The sequence below is a fragment of the Musa acuminata genome, chromosome BXJ3-9 (assembly GCF_036884655.1).
Source record: "Musa acuminata AAA Group cultivar baxijiao chromosome BXJ3-9, Cavendish_Baxijiao_AAA, whole genome shotgun sequence".
Classification (NCBI taxonomy): Eukaryota; Viridiplantae; Streptophyta; class Magnoliopsida; order Zingiberales; family Musaceae; genus Musa; species Musa acuminata.
The window spans coordinates 47,563,266-47,577,998 of record NC_088357.1 but is presented as its reverse complement, the minus strand read 5'-3'; the positions used below and the strand labels follow the sequence as shown (position 1 = coordinate 47,577,998).

The following is a 14,733-nucleotide window of genomic DNA, read 5'->3' as shown; positions in this document are numbered from 1 at the left end:
TATACTTAGATCGTAAATGGGCAAAATATCTCATGAAATATTTTGTGGGAAGGTAGTCTCTAATCGTCTTCGACAATCTCTCCTTGGCCTCTTGTCCACATGAGCGACAAGGGGGGCCAGTTTGTAATCGCTTGCCTTAGACCCTTGTTTATGTGGGTAAACAAATGGAAGGTGACCTTCATCTTCCCCTTCTACCCTGAACATCACATGACGATTACGTGTCAAATAATAATTAGCTAACAGTGTACTCTCCACTATTTGTCGCCCCCTCAAAGGCATGTTTCAAGGCTCTTGTGAGAGGGGTTCAAAGTGCAACGTCTAGTTTATTTGGCACATCAAGATTATACATCTTCAATCCATTGGTGCATTAGTGGCATGCTTAGTTCGTCCGACATGAGTTCGTTCGGCATGTCCGTTCGGGATCGCTTCCCCCGGCGTTGCTAGTGGCGCTCCATTATCGATATGTCCCTCGTATCATCGAAGGATTCACATTGGTCAAACGAGGTCAGGTTTTCTGACCTCCTCATCTTCTGGTGGAGGCAATAATCGAGCTTCCTGACCTCCCATGTCTCGAATAGAGGTGATCCCGATCTCCACGCCTTAGGTGGAGATGGGGATCGGGCTTCTTGACCCCTTGTCTTGAGCGAAGGTGGGGGTCGGATCTGATTTCCATGCCTTGACCAAAGGCAAGGTCAGGCCCCTCGATTTCTGCAACTTGGCCGAAGACGTGGCTAGGGCTTCCCGACCTCCATGCCTTGGATGGAGGCGGGGCTCGGGCCTCCCGACCAACATGCCTCTGGCGCAAGTGAGGGTCGAGCTTCTTGACCTCTATGGCATGACGATGATCGCAGGTGAGGAGAGGGTTGAGTTTCCCGACCTCTGTACCTCGAGCAGAGGTGGGGGTTAGGCTTCCCAACACATGCCATCAGGGTAGAGGAGATGAGGTGGGCAACAGGCGGTGCGAAGGTAGGTTCCTTCTTTGCTCGTTCCCCTATCGCCGACTTGCTCCTCTTCACCTCGACTATAAAAGGAGCTATGGTGGGTTGTAGAGGTGGGTTCCTCCTTTTCTAGTCCATGAGGAACCCACCTTAGGTGGTGGAGGCTCGTCTCTGCTTAATGTGATCATGTCCCTTTTCTTTCTTTCTTCTTCTTCTTCCTTTTTTTTTTCTTAAATAGTTTACTAATGAACATTGAGGCCAATGGGCTATGTTGTGTAGTGGTCTACCCATCTCGAGTAAAGGATGAGCCAGCACTCAACCTCTCTACTTCAAGATTCTTTCTCCATGGTGGATTTACTCTCATGCGGGTCGGATTTTTTTGACTTACACGTCTTGGACACATTTGGTCTTATGCCTTCTATCATGTAGCAGATCTCTTGTTACATAAGTCAGGTTTTCTTGACATATATGTCTCGAGTATATTTTATCGTGTGCCTCCTACCATGACGAGTTTCTTTTTACGCAGGTCAAATTTCCCGACTCACACACCTTATGCACATTTTGTCTTGTGCCTCCTGCTGTGATGAGTTTCCTCTTATATGGGTTAAGTTTTTCCGACACACACGTCTCGAGCATATTTTGTCTTGTGCCTCCCGTTATAGCTGATTTCTTCTTACACGAGTTAGGTTTTCTTGACTCATGCACCTCGGACAAATTTAATCTTGTGCTTCCTGCTGTGACAGATTTCTTCTTACGTGGGTCGGGTCTTCTCGACATACGCGCCTCAACCACATTTTGACTTGTGCCTCTATCATGGTAGATTTCTTCTTACATAAGTCGGGTTTTTTTGACATACGTGCATCGAGAACATGTTGTCTTATGCCTCCCGCCATGACGGGTTTCTTCTTATGCGGGTTGGGTTTTCCCGACTCATGTGACTCGAGCACATTTTGTCTTGTGCCTCATACCGTTGCGAGTTTCTTCTTCATAGGTCGAGTTTTCCTGACTCACGCATCTTGAGCATATTTTATCTTATGCTTCCCACCATGATAAGCTTTTTTTCTACGCAAGTTGGGTTTTCTCGGCACACGTGCCTCGGGCATATTTTATTTTGTGTCTCCTACCATGACAGGTTTCTTCTTACGTGAGTCAGGTTTTCCCGATTCACATACCTCGAGCAAATTTCGCCTCATACCTCCCGTCATGACGAGTTTCTTCTTACACAAATTGGGTTTTCTTAACACACGCACCTCAAGTACATTTTGTCTTGTGCCTCTATTGTAGCAAATTTCTCCTCACGTGGGTCATGTTTTCTCGACTCACGTACCTCGAGCACATTTTGTCTTGTGTCTCCATCTTGACGGATTTCTCCTCATGTGGGTTGGGTTTTCCCAACTCACATGCCTCGGGCACATTTTACCTTGTACTTCCATCGTGATAGATTTCTCCTCATACAAGTCAGGTTTTTCTAACTCATGTGTCTTGGACACATTTTGTCTTTTACATTATTTCTCTTATTGTAGGTCGAGTTTGCTCAACTTTCGTGCCTCAAGTATATCTTGTCTTGTCCTTCCGTTGTGACGAATTTCTTCTCACGCAGGTTGGGTTTTCCCAACTCACATGCCTACTTATTAGGTGAGATTCAAGAACACCTCAACAAGGACGAGCAAGTGGCTCGGGGTCACCCCCGGGGGTGAGAGACTTGGGTCATTAAATAGACGTTAGTATCACATTGACGTTTGCGCCAAGGTGAATGTGTTCATGTGCGAAAAGGGTGGTTGCTGTCCCGCTTGAGTGAAAGTACTATGAGTTAGGGGCAGAGCCTCCTCTATCGAGTATTCATTGAGAGAGTCAATGGACGGGTCTGTTACTATAACATTGAGCCCTCCTATTAGGGGAAAAAGTTATTGACATCCTAGTCAGCCCAAAGTAGTTCAGATTCATATATGCAAAGTTGCCCGAGGTGCCTCCAACGTAGAAACGCTAAGCTCCCGAGATGCCATCCACACGAAGACTAAGGTCGGGAGAAGTTTCTCGATCTGATCCTTCCAGCACCCAAGTTAATAATCCAAAGTTTAAGAGTGCAAACGTGAGTTATCAGAAAAGGTCAAGCCCTCTTTTTTTCTTTGTATTATAGGTGAGCTTTTATATCTTATTGTAAAGGAATAAAATATTTCATGAAATATTATGTGGAGAGGTAATATTTAATTACTTTCAATAGTTTTCTTTTTGCCTCTTATCCATATGAGCGACAAAGGAGGAACAATCTATAACCATCTGCCTTGAACCCTTATTCACGGGTGGAGGATGACCTTCATCTTCATTTTATATTTTGTACATCATATGAGGATTAGATATCGAATGATGATTAGCTTACTTCCTACTAGATTTTTCCTTTTTGTTGTATTATTAACATCAAATCACAAGTTTTTGTTTATTTTGGTTCACTCTCACTCGATGATTATAGTAATCGACCAAAAGGTGTCATCGACTCGTATTGTAATTGACGAACGCTTGCACAATCCATTCTTGACTCGTTGAAGAGAAACCGATACAAAAAGTACGTCACGTACGAGATTATACCAATTCAACGTTTTGCATGGGTCACCCATCTCCCAGGAGGTTGCGCCTCCAAAACGATCGCCGCCGGCTACTCTCCGTCGGGTGACCGTGGCTCACGACGGCGTCTCGTCGGGGTGCGCGAAGGAGTTGTTCCGAGAAGTCTGCCGCGACCGTGGCGTCTTCGGGTGGTAGTGTCTCTGCCGGTTCCCGTTCTCGTCCACCACCTCTTCCTCGTCGTCGGTGGAGATCCTGTTCTTCTCGCCCAGGATGATGGTTTTCTTCCATAACGAGTCCTCCGAGTCGTTCCCCTTCCCGTGCCGCTCCCTCCTGCTGGTCCTCAGCCGCTCCGGCACCTTTCCGAAGCTTAGTGAAAGCTTCCGCTTCGAGGCCGACGCCGGCAGCACCGTCGGAGGGAGGGGCCCATGCGTCGCGACGTCGGGCGCCATCTCGATGACTGTCACTTGCTCCTCTTCCTTCTCCTCCTGCTTCTGCTGCTGCATCTCTTGTGCCGGGCTTTCGTCTTGTTCTTGCGCAGCAGCCGCAGGCGTAGTTTCAGCTGCAGGCTTCGCGACGGATTCGTTCGACGGTGACGACCGCGGAGAAGACTGCTTGCTCGAGGACTTGCGGTTGCATGTGGCGCAAAAGGAGAGGACGACGGCCATGACGGCTGCGATCCATGCAACTACGAGGCAGACGACGAGTGACGGGTGGAGTGAGGTGTTGGCTTCCGATGGAAATGCTATTCTCCTTCCCATCGCCTCCTTATGAACAAAGCGAAATCTTCATTCCGATCAAACGATTAATTCTTACGCTTCGATAAGAAAAGTTACCTCTCTTTCTTGAACGGTGAAGGTAAGAGAAGAGAGAGAGAGAGGAGCAATGGGGTGGAAATGGTTTTGGGCCAGTTCTGATGGTTATAGGTAAGTTGGGCTTCTCTTCCAACTGGAATTCACTAAAGTAGGGTTTATATGAGCGAAGAGAAGACATTAAATTGACAGGAGGAGGAAGAAAACAGCAACTACATCAGGTTGTCCTCCACATATAGATCGTCTATAAACACATAGTTGACTCGGTCTCCGTATTAACGTGGATTTGCTGTTTGTGCATAAGATTTGCATGGAGAAAATAGATCCTGTTATGATTATTATGGAAACATGGGAACCTATTAGATTGCAATATCCCAATTAAGTTGCATTAGTTTGGGATTAATTCTTTACACTTCATACGTACTCTCATTGGACCTCATATCCATGAACCATGATTGAGCCCATTACGGTGTTGGGAGAAATCAGATCCCAAGACTGATAACCAACAAAATTAGCTAAATATGTGTCACATGAATAAGTTTTGAAGGATATAGCATCAACTAATGAAGAAAAAGAAGCCGACAACATAGTTAATGTCATGGAGAGTTACCTTAGTGCCTAAGAATATAACATATGCCATCATTATTATTGCCTCTGGAGATTGACCATCGCACCAATTGGCACCTTATGAAATCTATTCATTAGGGAAGCTCAGTCAATCTATTTAAAACATTTTATGATCCTTTGAAAACCTATAAAATAGAAAAAAAATTTAAAAAAAAATTAACTCAGGATCTCATAAATAGATATTTTAGTAAATACTTGATAGACAATACAAACTATATATGCCTAACTCAATCGGGCTAACTCGATTGCTTCGTTGGGTTGGACGATTCGCATCTATAGCTCGATCTGAACGAGTTAGATTGGCTAAAGCACAATTTGATATATTACGTTACTACGGACAATAACTTTTTATTTTTTTATTTTCAAGGATATATGCCTAGTTCGATTGGGTCAACTTACACTGCTTAGTTTATTGTTTAGTTTGGTTGGACGACTCATCTCTAGCTCGGTTTAACCTAATCGAATTGATCATAACATGCCCCTAATAACCCCTTTATTTTACTCACTCGCTCATAATTTATTTTTTTATTTTTTTATTTTCAAGGATATATGTCTAATCCAATCGAACTAACTTGTTGGGTTGGACGATTCGCACCTTAGCTCGCTCTAATCGAGTTAGATTAGTCGAAACATGCCTCTGTACCTACTCTTTGATCTATTGAGCTCACTTCAACTCAATTATTCTCGTCCTATCCAACTCGGGTCTAAATATTCCCCCATCAATTATTATTAAAAATTAAAGTTTAAATTAATTATCAGTTTAATATCAATGATATATTTGCAAGTCGATAGATAGATCCGCAAGGCAGATAATATTCTACGCTTAAATGTCAAAGCAATAAATAATTAAACGAAGGTTTATTGGATTTCGGGCTTCGGATCCGAACAAGATTCCTCTATTTTGTCAAGTTACTCGCCATATGTTATATTGGAATTTGGGCTTCGGATCCGGACAACACTCATCTCTTTTCGGATCCGCACAACCCGAAGCTCGAGACCAAGTTGGGTGCTTCCGTGAGGGCTCAATAAAAGAAACCCCTCTCGTTCGATTCCTGCATCCGCTCTTCGCCCGATTTGCTCACCGTCCTCCTCAAGAAAGGTTGCTACCATGGCGGTCGCTTCCCCTTCCTCCCCCCAAACCCTAGACCCTAACGCCGACAGTTCCGACGCTGGAAACGTCCCTTCCTCGGCCCCCGCCGATCCCTCCTCCGCACCTCCTCGCGCTCCCGGAGAAACCCCCGCCTCGAATCCGTCCAACCCCATCCCTAGCCCCTCCCCCGTGGCTCCTCCGCCGCCGGCGGTCCCGTCCTTCGCGCCGTCCTTCCGGCCCCTGGGCGCCCCTCCCGTCCCTCATTACTCCGCGGTCCCGAATCCGATGGCGCAGAACCCTACTTTCCAGGCTCCTGGCATCCAGCCGCCGGGGGTCCCAGCCCCGGCCTTGATGATGCCTCCCGGTGCAGCGAGCGGAGGGCTGCCAGCTCGGCCAGGTGTTCCTTACCAGGTGCACGGCCAGCCTCCGGGGGCGGCGCCTATGCCCTACGGTCAAGTCGGAAATGGTTATATGGCGATGCCTACACCACAGGGTCCGATGGGGATGCCTCCTCCGGGTGGGTTGTCTTGATCATCACAAAGCTCACTATTTGGTTTGAACGTCATCTTTGGTTATTCTTTGATCTGGCTAGATTCCATCGCCTTATGTGAAATCTAGCATTGGTAGTAATAATTCATTTTTGGCTTGATAATTCTTTTCTTTGAGGAAAAAATGTTTCCTGGGGTTTGTTTTGACATAGTCAGTATATTTAGTGCATTATGTAAATGGTGGAGCTTCGTAGTTTTGCTTGCACTAGCATTTTCTCTAGGATATTAACGAGTGGATGTGCTATACTGAGTTGATCATTGGGGTTAGTGGTGTTGGTAATTAGAAGAATAAAATGGGAATGGAAAAAAAGAACCCATTGGTGGGTTAGAAACTGGCTGCATCCGATACCAATGATCTTATTTTCTCCTACAGCCTCATCCAAAGGTTATTGGTGAAAAGACTGGCAGGCTTCCTCTTGCGGTTCTTAAAAGATCACTTCCAGTTATGTTGGTATGCTTAAATACTTCTAGTTACGTTGGATTTACAGCACCAGATTGTCTATTAAGTATTATTTTCTGCTTAGAGGTTGTTATTTAGGTTAATACAAAAAATATAAATTTTGGTTAGTGTTTGTGCTTTTTCATGTTACATACTTTCGCTTTGTTGGATGAAACGGTGTCCTCTCCCTTCCGCTTGTCATGGATTCCTAAATGTTTCAACAGTGGATCTTGTTAGCATCTGAGTGATGGTTGCATCATTTTCCTAAGGTACACTGATCTTCTTTGTGCATTTGGCCTTATTATTTTTCTTATTTTTTTGGAAATGAACTAGTTTTACTTTTTCTTAAATAAGTTAAGTTATAGCAATGTGTTCATAGTGCTTCTAAATTGAATAGCACAATGCCATGGTCTGAGATCAGCAAATATAGTTCCTGGTGTAACTTCTGAAGATTGTTTTCGAGGATGTAGATAAGGTAAGGCCGTCTTCACAAATCTCCAGTTTACTTGAGATAGATTACATTTATTTGCATGTCCCCCCCCCAGGTTTCTCTTACAGCTGGTCGTATATGCTATCTTTGTGGTGTGATCCTTTGTATACTTTTATTGTGTGGTAAAAATGTTTTTAAGTTTTCTTGTTTATTTTGCTCTCATGTTGTGAAATTTTAGTTGCTGTTTATAAATTTAAGGATTCTATCTGATAAGTTTGCATAGATATTTTCTGCTATTCTGCAGGAATGCCCCGGTACCCTGCACCTTACCCAACAATGATTCGTCCTGGATTTCCTCCACGTCCAATTCCACCAGCCGGCGTGATTCCACAAATACCAAGGCCTCCTATTCCAAGTATTCGTGGTGTACCACCTGTAGTAACTCCTATTATCCGGCCCTTTATACCTATTGTTGCACCTGCAGAGAAGCCACAAACCACTGTTTATGTTGGCAAGATTGCTTCCACAGTAGAAAATGAATTTCTCCTTTCAATTCTCACGGTACGTTATGTGTCCATAACTGCATTTGTAGATATGACATATTTTGCAATGAAATTAGAACCAAGATGTGGATCTGTCAAAATTTTCTAATGCTTGATGTTCTTTACTTTCTTCTTTTGTTTGATGTGTCTTTGAAGCTTTGTGGACCTGTGAAGAGTTGGAAACGTGCTCAAGATCCTTCTGATGGTACTCCTAAAGGTTTTGGATTTTGCGAATTTGAGTCTGCTGAAGGAGTTCTTCGTTCATTACGCTTGCTTAGTAAATTGAACATTGATGGGCAAGAATTGGTGGTATGATTTGACCCTGCGTGTTCCTTTTTCAGATGAATATACCTTTAGGAATGTTATCCTTTCCCTTTCTTGTTCTTTCAACTCTGGTGGCACTTGTTATTGACTTTTCAATTTATCTGATATTTTAATTGGGATGCAAGTCGAAGTTTACATCCTTGCTTCCCTTGTAATATAATTTTGAGGCAAATGCATGACAAGGCTCATCATGACTGTCAGGAGGTTTTATAATTGATTATTTTCTAATCATGTCCATGCATTATCTTCCTTGCTGACACCATTTGTTTCTTTTATTTTTGTGATCAAGTTTTCTGGGGATCTACTCACCCTTCCAAAGGATAGTCCTTGAAACCTAATTTAACAAGATAACATTGTCTGTTTGCTCCTCTTATTGCATCTGAATTTTCTTTGTAGATGTTTGGTTGCTTTAGTGGAAAATTCTGCAAATATTGCTCAGTGTTTATAAATTTATAAAAAAGAAAACAGGAAAAAAGAAATACAATTTTCTTGCTATTATGTGTTTTGATTATCCATTAGCAGAAGATAATGTTTTTAGTTTTCTAGTTTCCATATACTTTGGGTGTTATCACTTGGAGATTGTCTTTTCACTACAAAAGTTACTGACCTTTTGAACTGATTTTGTATTCGACATGTTAGTACACCAGAAATGTATGTTCTTAGTGAAATTAGCTTGATGGACTATTTTGTTGTATTTGAAAGCTACATGTGATATTTTGAATTTGTTGGTGTATATATTCTTCCATATAAGCTAATACTTGATGACCCTTGTTTTATTATAACCGACCTGTTGAATTCCTGGAGCAGTTTCTTGCGTGAGTGCTAAAGTAAATGAAGAAGGTTAAAAGCAATATATAAGCTAGTGTTTATGTGTGTGCTGCTTTATATTCCCTTGTTTTGTTTTGGTTCTAGCATCTTTATAGAATATCCACGAATTAGATTAAATTCTATAATTCTTTCAAGGTCTTGAAAAAACAAACTAGCATGCACATGGTCATGGCGTCTTATTCTATTTATGTTTTAGATGGCGAATTTGCTTCCATGCTGGAGTCCATTCACTTGGATGGATTTGTATAACTTCGTTAGAGGTTGCTGAGTATTTAGTATGAGATTAAAATTATGATAACTTTTGAGCTTAGTTTGTGGCCGTGAAGTAAACTAGTAGTTGATTTGTTGGATTTACAGTGCTTTACTATTAAAGTGGTGTGAGTTGTGCTGGATGAGTTACAAAGATTTATACATGACTTGTCGCATTCATACCCATGATTTGCATTTTTCATGCATTCTAGTTCTCCATAATTTAAATCCTGGTTTGATTGATTAACGTGATCTCTTACATGTTCAGCTGAATATAAACCAAGCCACCAGGGAATATCTTGAGCGATATGTTGAAAAGAAAAGGGAGAAGATTAAAGAAGCAGAAACTGGAGGTCCTACAAAGGAAAGTAATAGTAAAGAAGGTTCTGAAACACAAGATCCTGCAAAACCAGTTGAAGAAGGAACCAAGAAAGATTCAGAAGATTCTGGGGATAACGAAAACCAGGATAGCAGCAAGAAATTTGGTATCGTCACAGATGAAGACCGTGAGGCTGACAGAGAAGCTCTAGAGAAGCTAACAAATATGATAGAGGAGAGATTAAAGAACAAACCATTGCCTCCCCCGCCTATAGATGGGTCTGCTAAGTCGACATGTGAAGTAGGTTCCAAATCGAGGGATGGGGATTCTGATATTGATGTTGTCAGAAGTGGTAAGTTTAGTTTAATGTGTAGTTTTGCTGGTATAATTGGAGAATTTCCTGTTACTTGCTATCCTTGTTGGTATTCTTTTAGCAACAAATAAGAAAACGTGTTAATGCAGATGCTGCTGAAGATAAAAATGATGATGAAACCACAAGTGAAAACAAGCCTGGAACTGAAAGTGACAAGCCTGAAACCAGTTCACCTGATAAATCCAGGAGGCATGATAGGAGCAGAGAAAGAGATAGAGAGCGTGACTTGAAACGGGATAAGGAAAGGGAGCTAGAGAGAGTTGAGCGAGAACGAGAAAGAGAGAGAGTTAGAAGGGAGAGGGAAAGGGAATTGAAGGTAAGGGAGGCTGAGCGATTGTACAAGGACCGTCTGAAGGAGTGGGAATCTAGAGAGCGAGAAAAAGAGTACCAGCGTCAGTATGAGAAGGAACGGGAGAAGGAAAGAGAACGGGAACGTCGGAGAGAGATTTTGAGGCAGGAAGAGGAAAGTAGTGGTGATGACGATGATGACTCAAGGAAAAGAAGACGCAGGAGTGTTATACTTGAGGAGAGAAGGAGAAAGAGGCAGCGGGAGAAGGAAGAGGATTTGGATGATAGATCGAAAGAAGAGGAGGAAATTGCTGAGGCTAAGAGGAGGGCATTGGAGGAGCAGCAATTAAAACTTGACTCAAGGTCTCCTGATCAGATGATTATTGAGGATGAAAATCCTATTGTGCAAGAAGAAGAGAATTTTGTTGAAATAAAGCAAATTGCTTCAGTCCAAGCTACTGAGGTTTCTGGAAACACTATTAATAATGGTTAGTTTTTGAATTTTATTTATTATGGTTGTTTTACTGTTGTATGTCCTTTATAATTACAAAATTATTTTTTATGACAGTAGATGGAATTTTTAGAAACAGCAGTGCTGATGACCTTAATATGGTGCCAGTTGCAACCTCAGACACCAAGCAGAACAACAATATTCCAGCTCGGAAACTTGGGTTTGGTCTAATAGGCTCAGGAAAACGAACAACTGTTCCCTCTGTTTTCCATGAGGAGGATGATGAGGATGTGGATGAGAAAAAAATGAGACCACTTGTGCCAATTGATTACTCCACCGAGGAACTACAGGCTGTCCAGATAAATGCATCTGCACCACAACCAAATTTGGTGGCTGCTTCTGAATTCGCAAAGCGCATCTCTGGTGTCAACCCAAAAGAGGAGAAGTCTGATGTGGATAGGGAAAGAAATAGACGTTCTAGTGACAAACTGAGCCTGAGAGAGCGAGATCGTAATGATGATGACAGTAGTCGTTTCAAAGATGAAAGCAGGGAGAAGATGCATGAAAAGAATGTTGATCGGGAAAAGGGTCGAGAAGATAAGCAAAAAACTGAAAACAAGAAGCTTTTGGATGCGAAGCAGTTGATCGACATGATCCCGAAGACTAAGGAAGAGCTGTTTGTCTATGAAATTAATTGGGATGTGTACGACAAGGTAAGATGTTATCTTATATGATATCCTAATAGAATTGCTCTTGCTGAAGAGATTTTGCGTGCCTCTCGGATGTTGTGAATGTAAATTCTTATTAGATTATCTTTTTTAATTCATGGTGATAAGGGGATTACATGGTCTTTATGCTTCTCTAATCTAGAATATGATTAGGTCAGTGAGTGAGTTTTGGTGCTTCTTCGTTGTTGACCTGTTTCAGTACTATAGTATTTTGTTTGAAATAGATATAGCAAAAGATCTTTATGCTTCACTTGTCTAGAATATGATTAAGTAGGTGAGTGAAAGTTTGGTGCATATTGGTTGCTGGCCTGTTTCAGTACTACAATATTTTGTTTGAAATAGATGGAGCAAAAAATATTTGGAGTTAAAGGGAACTTATGCCTATCATAGATGAACTCGGACGATCCTTTGTTTGTCTTCATTATGCAGTTCTCTAGCTGCTTGGTTTTTTTCATTGTTAATGATATATACCTTGATCTCCACAGCATGAGTTGCATGAGAGGATGAGACCATGGATTTCAAAGAAGATAACCGAGTTTCTTGGAGAGGAGGAAGCTACTTTGGTGGACTATATTGTTTCTTGTATCAAAGATCACATACAAGCATCGACAATGCTAGAAATGCTTCAGTCTATTCTGGATGACGAGGCAGAAATGTTCGTCCTCAAAATGTGGAGAATGTTGATATTCGAAATCAAGAAAGTCGAAACCGGTTTATCTGTGAAATCAAAATCCTAGGCTGCAGGTTATATCTCTCTCAGTTTCGTAAATTGTTAATGTTTGTCAAATCTTCTTCAGTAGCCTTAGATTCTGTGTCTGTAGACAACAATATTCTCCGAGTTATTGCGTATCCGGTACTAATCACTTTGTACGGCAATCAAACAAGGATTTATGCCTCTAATTAAAAGGGGTTTTCATTTTTTTTCTCTGGACGATATGTTTCCAGTCGTCATCTCACAAAGCAAGTTTTAGTGTGTTTCTGATGCCTATTCATTTAAAAAAAATGCAGTAGTTTGTGATTGTAGTCATATAATGAGGTCAGAAACTATAGCGGCATTGTGCAATTAAACATTAGTGCATGGCTTGATAGTGACCATCTTTCAAATCTTCTGTATTGGGGTCTCACTTGCACAATCATTTTCATCGGTGTAACTTTGGTGTTGCTGGTGAATTTATCATCTTGTTCATCTCTTGCAACATGGTTGTGATGTCTCCTCGTGGTATTGTTGTGATCAGTAGTTGTGAAAAAGAGATGCTAAATTGACAAACCTATTCATGTCTCTTAGCGAATCAGTTTGTATTCCATAGAAAAGGTTGTATGTATGTAGTGTTTGGTAAATATGAACATGCAATTCTATGCACAACTGTGAATTTTGTTGGGTAGAAACAAATAGTATTTCTGTAGATGATGTCGCAGAAGTAGGAGCTTTTACTCGGCTTTCAATTTAGATCCTATCTAACAAAAGGAGCTTCCCAGTTCTTGCGACTTCAGCAAGCTCTTGAATTCACTTGTTGGAGGAAGTAATTGGTTCAGCCTTGATTTATCATTGCAGTTTTTCATTGTACTAACTTCCTCGTTGTGGATTCCTAATTCTTGATCACTACAGTTCGATTCAAATGGGAACCAAACTATTCGTTGGTTTCAAATCAAATCAGAATCCAACTTGGTTATTGTTCCTGGCTTGTGAGAACCGGAAATCCGTACGCTGTCGTCGGATCAGCTGGCGCTCGGTCTTTCTCTCTCCTCTGTTTCCTCTCTCTCTCTCTCTCTCTCTCTCTCTCTCCTCCGTTGCTCCCGGCCCTATAGTAGTCTTTCTCTCTCTGATTTGAGGGATTAATTATATATCATCTCATTTAGTTAGTTAACCTTAATATCTCAATCTCTATATTTTGAAAAGTTATATTGATATCCGTATAAATATGAATATATATATATATATTATAATATTATTGATTTTATCAATAAAAATAAAAAAATAAAAAAATAAAAAATAAAAAAATAAGATAATTTTAACATGCTATTTGATGATAATGAATGATGTTGATAGTGGTGGATGATGATATCAAGGACCGCGAGTGATTGTTATTGATAATGAGAGTGATGATAAGAGGTGAGAGTCGTTCTACATCTATGTCGACTCTAATATAATTATCGATGGCTCTTATCTCTTGTCGTCGTTCTCTTCATCCACAACAATCATCTGTAGCTCCCAGTGGTATCGTGTCTACCTCCACCAATGCTATCTACCATCACTAATTGAAATATTAAAATTATCTTTTTTATCTTTTATTTTTTTATATTTTTATTAGTAAAATTTATGATATTAAAATAAATAAATTTAAATATTTTATTTTTATAACTATAGAGATACAAATATAATTTTTTAAAATATAGAAATCGAAATACTAAAGGTAACTAACCGTAAATGGTAATATATAATTAGCCTCATCTGAGTTAGGTGTCATCTTTGATTTTGTACTCAAGCAGAGTTTGAGTTTGATTTTGTACTCGAGCTTAACTTCCAAAATACAGTTTCACATCGACAATAGTTGAAGACACATCATTATAGCTTATTCATCTCATCGGAATGCTTATTCTAATCGATGAACATATTCATCGAAATATTTATTCCAAGATATATTCATCGAACACTTATAACAAGTCAAACCATCATATCTCATAATACAAAATGCCCCACAAGTAATGAACGCCACCTTAGAATAGCATATCTGGTCAATCGTGATGGATTGTAAGCTGACGTCGATTAGATTGGACGATTAAAGCATTCGAGTCTCTTTAAAGAGGCTATAGATTCAAATCCTCTTGGACAGCGTAGCACTTGTTTGACCGAATGATCGGTTTTACTGATAGAATAATAAAAACGATTGATAAAAAGATAATTTCAACGTCCTAATTATATTTTTGATCATGATCAGACAATAATACTATTGGAATATACGGATAAATAAGAAATCAGAATAATCACGAGAGGTGAGACAAATGGAAAAAAGGAAAAGGACGACATGCTCTACATATACATCAACGTCACTCGATAATTATATCGACACTGATGCAGATGTAGAGTGGCATCATTCTACATTTATATTTGTGCCGACAACAATGTGGGGAAGGACGACATTGCTTAGTATCCGGTGCCGAGATAGAAACATAGCATCGACATCTATATTGTC

The 14,733-nt window shown here is 40.8% G+C and overlaps 1 protein-coding gene across 7 annotated transcripts; it reads left to right on the top strand.

Annotated features, from left to right (window-relative positions):
* The first annotated feature begins 5,978 nt into the window (after positions 1-5,978).
* LOC135580939 (RNA-binding motif protein 25-like) lies at positions 5,979-12,467 on the top strand. 7 transcript variants are annotated; one of them, XM_065167447.1, is made up of 8 exons: positions 7,140-7,279; positions 7,408-7,485; positions 7,745-8,001; positions 8,139-8,291; positions 9,652-10,054; positions 10,165-10,851; positions 10,932-11,527; positions 12,028-12,467. In XM_065167447.1, exons 3-8 carry the CDS (start codon positions 7,747-7,749, stop codon positions 12,277-12,279), a joined length of 2,346 nt encoding a protein of 781 aa, XP_065023519.1. In that variant the 5' UTR covers positions 7,140-7,279; positions 7,408-7,485; positions 7,745-7,746; the 3' UTR covers positions 12,280-12,467. The 7 variants fall into 7 exon arrangements, with proteins under 7 accessions (XP_065023518.1, XP_065023517.1, XP_065023515.1 ...); XM_065167448.1 differs by having other exon boundaries at positions 7,724-8,001; XM_065167446.1 differs by lacking the exons at positions 7,140-7,279; positions 7,408-7,485 and adding an exon at positions 5,979-6,540 and having other exon boundaries at positions 10,983-11,527.
* Positions 12,468-14,733: the final 2,266 nt, after the last annotated feature.

Bases quoted from the DNA above. Each gene is read 5' to 3' on its own strand.
- LOC135580939 (XM_065167441.1), top strand. From the start codon at position 6,042: ATGGCGGTCGCTTCCCCTTCCTCCCCCCAAACCCTAGACCCTAACGCC. The intron at 8,002-8,138 runs GTACGTTATGTG...GTGTCTTTGAAG, and splicing joins TTCTCCTTTCAATTCTCACG to CTTTGTGGACCTGTGAAGAG. The intron at 8,292-9,651 runs GTATGATTTGAC...TTACATGTTCAG, and splicing joins TTGATGGGCAAGAATTGGTG to CTGAATATAAACCAAGCCAC.